At 41.5% G+C, this 9,579-nt stretch overlaps 1 protein-coding gene across 1 annotated transcript in view; it reads left to right on the forward strand.

Annotated features, from left to right (window-relative positions):
- The window catches only part of ETNPPL (ethanolamine-phosphate phospho-lyase), a 33,590-nt gene extending 24,488 nt beyond the window's left edge, over positions 1-9,102 (forward strand). The window contains exons 11-13 of the mRNA XM_044301956.1: positions 25-155; positions 5,696-5,760; positions 8,461-9,102. Coding sequence (XP_044157891.1) covers positions 25-155; positions 5,696-5,760; positions 8,461-8,577 — 313 coding nt within the window. The 3' untranslated portion in view covers positions 8,578-9,102. The remainder of the gene's footprint in view (positions 1-24; positions 156-5,695; positions 5,761-8,460) is intronic.
- The last annotated feature ends 477 nt before the right edge of the window (positions 9,103-9,579 follow it).

Below are 9,579 nucleotides of genomic sequence, written 5' to 3' on the forward strand. Positions count from 1 at the left end.
AATAAAAATTATTGTACAATTTAGGTTGAAAGAAAAACGAATTCTCCTGAGTGCAGATGGACCACATAGAAATGTTCTTAAATTTAAGCCTCCCATGTGCTTTTCAAAGGAGGATGCTAAGATGGTGGTGGACGCCATAGATGAGCTACTTACTGGTAAGCATATGACATATTAAGTTACGTCGAGCCAAAATTATAACTAGGGAGACAATTTCATGTAACAGTCCTTTTACAAACAATGGGGGGATGTACATATTAATAATGGTGTATTTTGAGCCAGAATACTTTGCCTACATTATTTGTGTTGTGAGCCATGTCTATGAATAGTTTGTTAAATGTGTTTTACATTGTGAATGAAAGGTAAAGGGTATATATGTGGTTAAATTAACCCAAGATTATGAAGATCTGCCTTTTTTTATGCTTTCTCTAAGGCAGTCTGATGGGAAGATGCGGCACAATGCATTAACGCTATGAGAATTATTTAGACTTCTTAGACCACCATGGCGCTGGTATAATTATTTTCCACAATATGCGACAAAATCTAATACAGTGACAAAAGAAGGCGCAAAGTACTATTAGACCAAAAATGGTGGGAAAAGTTGTGTCTAGTGCAGTATATAAAGATATCAAAAATGAATCATGCATTTGCTAACATAACCACACAATAGCCCAAATTTACTGTCTGTCTAAAAAGTGACACAAAAAGGTGCAATTTAGCACATCTAAGATTTCCACACATTTTTCTGGTATGCTCAACAAGAGGTGTGGCTTAGTAAAAGGGCTACGGCCTTGTGGGAAATGGGCGGACATAAGATGTATCATTTTGCACCACAATTTTGGCATAAAAATCTGTCTGTCAAAGTAAGCCAACCAATAGCTTGTATAAAATCAGAGAAAAATGTCTATCCATGCACCAGATTTATCATCTAGTCTGAACCCCTCTGATTAATCTGGTGGAGGTCTAGAAAGCCGACACAAGCCTACTCTATTTATAGGATTAGTAAATCTGGGCAAATGTCTTCTAATATACAGTATTTTATAAAAGGTTCAATTTAATTTGTTTTTGCCTTGGGTAATATCAGTGTTTTTTAATACTCCGCATGGAAATAGTATGTGCAAACTAAATGATAGTCCAGGCAGAGAGCAGCTTGGTAGGAAACTACCTAGTAATAAACCAGTTACTGTAAATGCTATGTACACAGTGAATACTTGGTAGATTTTACAAAGACTAAAAGATCACAGATAGACAAAAATATAGGTCAAGAATGGAGACGATAAACATATTATCCATGTGATACAGCAAGGCAAGCAATATGCACGTACAGTGTTTAGATGGTTAAAGCTCCCTACTTCATAAATGTATGAAGAGTAAGATTTCTTCATATCTCTACACTCTTTATATGCTTGTCAGTACAGATAAAGTATATTGCCTTGAAAACAAGTGATATTGTACGTGCAGTAATCAGCAATTAGCAAGGTTAAACAGATTGCCTTGGCATTTTCTGTGTTAGAAATTTTCTATAATTTTTCAGTAGATTGCTTATAATTAAAAATGCATATGACTACTCAGCCAAAAAGCAATCACCGTATTTTTCACCCTATAAGGCACACTTGCCCAAATGACACACCAAGGTTTTAGAGGAGGAAAATCCGAAAAAAATATTTTTCATCTGACCTCCGATCAGACCTACAATCAGACCCCCAATGTTAATCAGACCTCACCTCAGACCCCCATTGTTAATTAGACCTCAGCCCAGATTCCCAATCAGACTTTAGATTAGACTGCCAAGGTAAATTAGATCTCAGCTCAGACGCCCAATTAGACCACAGATCAGACACCAATGTTAATCAGATCCCCAATTAGACCTCAGATCAGACCTCAAATGTTAATAAGACCCCAGCTCAGAACGCCAATCAGACCACCAATGTTAATTAGACCCCATCTCAGACCCCCAATCATACATCAGATCAAACCCTTAATGTTCATTAGACAGCAACTCAAACACCCAATCAGACCTCAGATCAGATCCCAAATCGGATCTCAAATCAGACAAAAAAAAATAAAAAATCAACTCACCTGTCCTGTTCCAGTCATCGCTCCCTGAGATCTAGCATTCTTCTTGCTTGCACAGTGTGAGGTCACAGAGCGTGCCTACATCCTCACGCGGTGTGCAGGTCACAACACAGTGTGCTGTGCTAGCGGAAGAATACCATGGAGCACGGCGTACTGCCAACACAAGGAGTGCTGTATTCACCGCTCCCCAGTCCTACTGTACCAATGAGCACTTCCATAATGGAAGCACTGGTTAGTATTTACCCTATAAGATGCCGTTTTGGGGGGAAAAGTGAGTCTTATAGGGCAAAAAATGTGGTTAGTTTTGTAGAATACATTAATTGAATGTATCGTGTTTTTAATAGGATCTCTCAAAAATACCAAAAACATTACGCACTTTTTGATTCTGTATAACAAACTATTATTCAATTTTGTTTTCCTGCTATTGTTCCTTCAAGCCTACACACGTTAATTTGATAATAATAGTCCTGAGTACAAACATAATCCACAACTGCCCACAATAATCCACAACCACATACAGTGGTTCCGCAATACATGGGTCACCAGCCGTGTGCATTCCGCATCACGGATGCGGACCCTTTCACTTGAATGGGTCCGCAAATCCGGAGGTGCGGTGCGGAACAGAACGGAAGCACGAAACACCACAGAAGCACTATGGAGTGCTTCTGTGGTGTTCCGTTCCATGCTTCTATTCCTCAAAAAGATAGAACTTGCTCTATCTTTTTGCGGAACGGACGGATGGAGGAACCCATTCAAGTGAATGGGTCTGTGATCCACATACTGCTGCCCCATGGTCGGTGCCCGTGCATTGCGGACTGCAATTTTGTGTGAAAGAGGCCTAATGGTTATACACTTTTAGTATTTAAAGTTCAAGACAAAGAATTCTTTCCATTGCAAGGAAAACAATCCAACATGTAACACCTGATCATATTGATAAAACATATAACATTGGGACAAATCATTTATCCTAGTCTGTTTGAAGACACTTGGCTTGTGAAGACTGTCTTGAGGTTTTGTCTGTCTGTGAAGGAGTGTACGCAAGGGACTGTTACACAGTTAAACCACCAGCAAAACCACACCTTGGCATATGAGGCCTGGTTCTCTTGCACTCCAGGCACCACAGCATTGGATCCTGAAACTTACCAGCAAAAGGATGTTCTTGTCATGGCTGTCAAGGTCTGGTGGTAGTGGACCGTGACACTTTTGCCGTGCATGCTTGTTGCTGGTGGCAACGTGTTGTTAGCATGATTTTAGGGTTAAAGGTGTGTGCAAGGTGGAGATGGGTGTGGCCTCATGGCTCTTCTCATACTGGAGTTGTGAGCTTGAGGTGAGTTGTATGTCTGCCTTTGTATGAGTAGGAGCTTTGCTCCTCTCTGGATGTGTCACCTGTCCGTTAGGGCCTCCTTGTGGAACATCCACGTCTTTGGCAATGTCATTCCAATGTTTCCCCGTGTCCCCTTACCCTTCCTCATCTGTTTATGATGTTTGGTGTGCGTTTATGTACAGGGTCTTTGTCTTATGTCATTTGATGTTCCATGTCTGGTCTATTTGGTGTTTGTAGTCCAGCATGGTTGTTTGACATTTCCCCTTCTGTCTGTGCCTGCGGAAGTGGGCTCCAAGTCAGCAAGCTATAGTTGTTCCACCCAGTCGTTGTGGCTGTTTTGTGTTTATGCTTGCTCTCTGTCCCTTTCCTTGTTGCTAGGCCTGCTGCAGACTCCGTGTCGTAGATGAACAGGTCGTCTCCTAGCCCTGACATTATTACCAGGGATCTCCTGACTGTATGAACCAATCCTGATGGTGGGAGGGCTCATAACCGGAACCTAGTACCCTAATAACCCTAGAGATCCCTGGTAATAATGTCAGGGCTAGGAGATGGATAGGAGTTGACCTGCTCTCTTATCCTGTGGCATGGTCTATATAGACATTGTACGGTGTGGAGTTTCCCCCCACTCCCCACCGTGACAGTAGTGTGCAGTAGTGTGCAGTAGTGTCTGAAGCTGAAGAGAATTAGGAGGCGAAAAGAGGTCTAGAGTCTGAATTTCATTTCTCTGGTCTAAAGTATGGGTCTGGTCTGGGGCCTGATTACCTTAAAGGGGTTATCCCATGATTAATGGGAAAAAAATAACTCAGATTTGATATACTACATAAAAATCTCTTTCTATCAAACCTAGAACCAGCCCTGTACCACACATGGATCCAGAGCTCCCCCAATTTATTGCTCCAATTGCTCTGCTAGATTTATTTCAAGCTGGAACCTCAGGGGGCGTATTCTGGTTCTGTTGAAGATTTAAACTGAGTATGTGCACACCACCTTAGTGAAGTGGACAAGAACAAACAGCAGTAACGCTATACAGACAGATTTTATGAATAACCATAGCTACCAGTAGTTTTTACTACTTTAGTAGTATTACATTTTTAATTATTTGCAATTACAAAAGTATTTAGATAGAGGTGGTGGTTTGAAAAATGTAGAATATGTTTCATGGGACAACTCCTTTAAGAGTCTGGTTTAGGATCTGATTAATTCAAGAGTCTGGTCTAATTTTGGTTTAACTGGTTTAATTTAGAGATCTGGTTGAGGTTTGGATTAATTTTGGTGTATGGTCTGAAGTCAGGGCCTGTTGTGTGTGTATGTGTGCAGCATGTGTCCACTGTTTGAGTTGTATGCCACAGGATGTGTCCACTGTGTGAGCATATGTGTATGTGGGGCATGTCTCCAGTGTGTGAATTGTATGTTTAAATAAAACATAAAAAAACTGTGGAGGTATTATATCAGAAATGTTTGTTGATATTAGCACAGTATATAAGAACTTTGTAGGTTACTATATGGAAAATGCTTTTATTTATTCAGTAGGGTACAACTGTTTAGTTGTACAATAGAGCAGCACTCTTAGGCCTCATGCACACGACCGTTGTTGTGTTCCGTTTTTTCACGGACCCATTAACTTGAATGGGTCTGCGAACCATTTTCCGTGAAAAAAATAGGACAGTTTATATTTTTTTGACGGACTGGAACCACGGATCACGGACGCGGATGACAAACGGTGCAGTAGCCGAGTTTTCAACGGACCCATTAAAAATCAATGGGTCCGCAGAAAATCACGAAAAACTGAACAACGGACACGGAATGAAACAACGGTCATGTGCATGAAGCCTTAGATGTACCATGTATGGGTTTGCTATACTGTTTGCCAGACTTTGTGATGGTACTGACTTTTTGTGTCCTTCAATGTGAACTTTTGAACTTTATTATCCAAATAACTCCTACATAACCACGTCTGCAAACCTCCCCTTTCACAAAATCCTGTGTATGCCCCTGTCTACATGTCATGTGTTTTTCCAATGGTCTGAAGATCAAACAGAATTCTAGGGAGCCTTCACTGGGAAACACAGCTTTATTCGACAGTCTACCAGAGCCTCCAATTACAACATCTAAAAGTTACATATAAGTAACTAAATAGAAAGTTCAAACAGAGTTCCTGTCTTGTAGAATTTGTTTCAAGCTCTAATATTTATGAACGACTGTTGCAACAGATAATACTTTATCGCTCACTATACTTATATGACCTTGTGTACTATTTTAAACATTGACATAAGCATCGGTTTACTTGTTTGTCTTCAGCTTTCGAGGAAGCAAATGGAACAAGGCTAGCCGTTGCGAATGGACAGTCAACAAACAAAAGAAAGGTAAATTGCTTACCACACTAAGGCTACTTTCACACTAGCGTTCGGGCGGATCCGTTCTGAACGGATCCGCTCATAATAATGCAGACGGAGGCTCCGTTCAGAACGGATCCGTCTGCATTATTTTAGCATAGAACAGCTAAGTGTGAAAATAGCCTGGGACGGATCCGTCCAGACTTTCAATGTAAAGTCAATGGGGGACGGATCCGCCTGAAGATTGAGCCACATTGTGGCATCTTCAAACGGATCCGTCCCCATTGACTTACATTGTAAGTCTGGACGGATCCGCACGGATCCGCACGCCTCCGCACGGCCAGGCGGACACCCGAACGCTGCAAGCAGCGTTCAGCTGTCCGCCTGTCCGTGCGGAGGCGAGCGGAGCGGAGGCTGAACGCCGCCAGACTGATGCAGTCTGAGCGGATCCGCTCCATTCAGACTGCATCAGGGCTGGACGGCTGCGTTCGGGTCCGCTCGTGAGCCCCTTCAAACGGAGCTCACGAGCGGACACCCGAACGCTAGTGTGAAAGCAGCCTTACGCTATAAGACTTAGATGTCTAAATATATGTTATTTGTCAATTATATATTTGTTATTATCCATTACCATATTTCCATAGACATGTAAGGCTACTTTCACAATAGCGTTTTGGCTTTCCGTTTGTGAGATCCGTTTAGGGCTCTCAAAAGTGGTCCAAAACGGAACAGTTTTGCCCTAATGCATTCTGAATGGAAAAGGATCCGCTCAGAATGCCTCAGTTTGCCTCAGAACAGTCACCATTACGCTCTGGAGGCGGACACCAAAATGCTGCCTGCAGCGTTTTGCTGTCCGCCTGACGAAGCGGGGCCAAACTGATCCGTCCTGGCACACAATGTAAGTCAATGGGGACGGATCAGTTTTTTCGGACACAATCTGGCGCAATAGAAAGCGAATCCGCCCCCATTGACTTTCAATGGTGTTCAAGGCGGATCCATCATGGCTATAGAAGACATAATACAACCGGATCCGTTTATGACGGATGCATGCGGTTGTATTATTGTAACGGAAGTGTTTTTGCAGAACCATGACGGATCCACAAAAAACGCTAGTGTGAAAGTAGCTTCATTTTATTAGGGGATACCGTTTTTGGTGGGACACATGGACGGTCTCATGCTTATGATTCTTGCCCAATGAATACCTATTGAGTGGAATGGTGGGAAAGAAGGATAGGAGAGACTGTATTTCAACCTTTCCTAACCATTGTTTCTCTAGATATAAGCAGTGCCAGAGGTCTATGGATAGTCTTATGGTCAGAGTCATTAAAATCCAATAAAGGGGTTATCCAAGACTAAGACAGAGATTATTACCTGGTCCCCGTAGCTGAGTTCAGTGTCTAACACTCCCAGGCCGACTCTTCCACTCTCTGCTGTGCTGAGATGAACATCAGCTGCAGCAGTGGCCTGCTCCCCTTGTGACACAACTGTCAATCTATTACAGGAGTTGTGCCATCAACAACTGCATTATAATAGCACCCCCTGGTGTTTCATCTGTATAGCAATGTCCATGTCCACTTAATAAGATCGTCATACATGCTCAGTTCCATCCTTCAACTGCCATCAGCCATATCTTCTGTTACAAGCTATGACAGTTTTAGGGAGAGAGCTGCAGCAGAAAATGCTGGCCCCCTTGAGATAGTATATGCCCCCTGAGAAAAAACATACGCAAAGGTGCCAGCTCGAAAATAAACTAGCAGGGCAACTAGATATCTCTGGATCCAAGTGAGGTACAGGGCTGTTTATAGTTATGTTAGAAATAAATTGTCATGTACTATATGAGGTACCGTATTTTTTGCTTTAAAGGACGCACCCGATGATAAGACGCAGCCCAGGTTTAAGAGGAGGAATAAGAAAAAAATATTTTTCATCAGACCGCATATCAGATCCTCAGATCAGACCCCGATAACTATCAGGACATCAGATCAGACCCCCATAAATATCAGGACATCAGATCAGACCCCCATAAATATCAGGACATCAGATCAGACCCCCATAAATATAAGGACATCAGATCATGCCCCCATCTGATCAGGCCCCCTTATCAGGACATCACATCAGCCCTCCATGTCAGAACCTCATCAGACCTCAGATCAGCCCACAATGTCAGACCCCCATCAGACCTCAGATCAGCCCACATTGTCAGACCCCCATCAGACCTTATATCGGCCCACATTGTCAGACCCCCATCAGACCTCAAATTAGCCTTCAATGTTAGACCCCATCAGACCTCAGATCAGCCTACATGTCAGATCCCCATCAGACCTTATATCAGCCCACATTGTCAGACCCCATCAGACCTTATATCAGCCCACATTGTCAGACCCCCATCAGACCTCAGATTAGCCTTCAATGTTAGACCCCATCATTCCTCAGATCAGTCCACATGTCAGATCCCCATCAGATCTCAGATCAGTCCTCAATGTTAGACCCCATCAGACCTCAGATCAGATTAAAATAAAAACCTCCTCTTAGCTATCCTGCGCCGCAGCTCCTCTTGGAAGCGCTCACTACTAGTATTCGCTTTATAAGACACACGGCCATTTCCCCCCCACTTGTGGGGGGGAGGGGTGTGCGTCTTATAAAGCGAAAAATACGGTACATATATGATGATTTGCTCATTTTAGTGATGTCCCCTTCTGAGATGTCATCTACATAAAGTATTTGTCTTTACAGTACAACATCCACGAACACCAGAGCACTAGCAATTCGCATGGCAATCTCTGCAGAACCCAAGAACATGGATCTCACTCAGAAAACCATGCCGTAAGCAACAAAAAAATAAGAACATAAACTAGATGCAAGATTCCTTATTGATTTTCAACTCTTCCAAACATGCAAGGAAATGCCACCACACGGTTGGATAATGGTCAAGAGGCTGGCTTTACTACAAACTGCATTGTATGTGTGACTAGAATTTCAATATATCATATTGAAATTAAAACTATATCCATGTTTTAATGGCTTAAACATAAAACACAATTTAGCATTATGGAAGCGCAGTGCCATCTCCTGAACTCTACACTTATTGCCTAGTTTCAGCATGTCATTGGTTTCACAAATTAAGGTGCTGACTTGATTTGGATAGCAAGTTATTTTTATAGCTATTTTACCTACTGAAGTCTAACCAATAAATCATGCAACTGTGCAATTAAAACAAACTTTCACTTACAGCAGAAAACAGCTTACCGTTCTGTACAGTTCATCACATGGTGTGGAGAATTACTAGTGATACCTGTAATTTAACATGTATGTTCATGAGATATTACTATATTGTAACATTAAGCTTACGCTATTATCAATAAACTGCTTCAGGTATCAGGTTTTTTTTTGTTGTTGTTAAAAATGTATATTATTTTCTGGGAAGCTCCAGAACCACAGATTGGGGAACACTGATCTTTATTAGTGATGAGCGGCAGGGGTCATATTCGAATTCCCGATATTTCGCGAATATTTTGTAGAATATTCTTCGAATATTCGCAAATTCGATTATTCGTTATGTTCTACGATTTTTTACTCGAAAAATCGGCAAGGTAATGATCATGTAATATGCAAATTTTTATAGCGAATTTTTCAACTTACAACTATTAGACAAAGAAGATTATAGCACTATATTAGCTAAATTGCTCTATATATTTTTTTTTTTCGAATATTCGCTATATATTCTTGTTTTAGAATATTGCGAATATTCGAAAAAACTAAGTTATAGCAATATAGCGAATATTCGAAAAAAAATTAAAAATATAGAGCAATTTAGCTAATATAGTGCTATAATCTTCTTTGTCTAATAGTTGT

The sequence above is a fragment of the Bufo gargarizans genome, chromosome 1, assembly GCF_014858855.1.
Source record: "Bufo gargarizans isolate SCDJY-AF-19 chromosome 1, ASM1485885v1, whole genome shotgun sequence".
Lineage (NCBI taxonomy): Eukaryota > Metazoa > Chordata > Amphibia > Anura > Bufonidae > Bufo > Bufo gargarizans.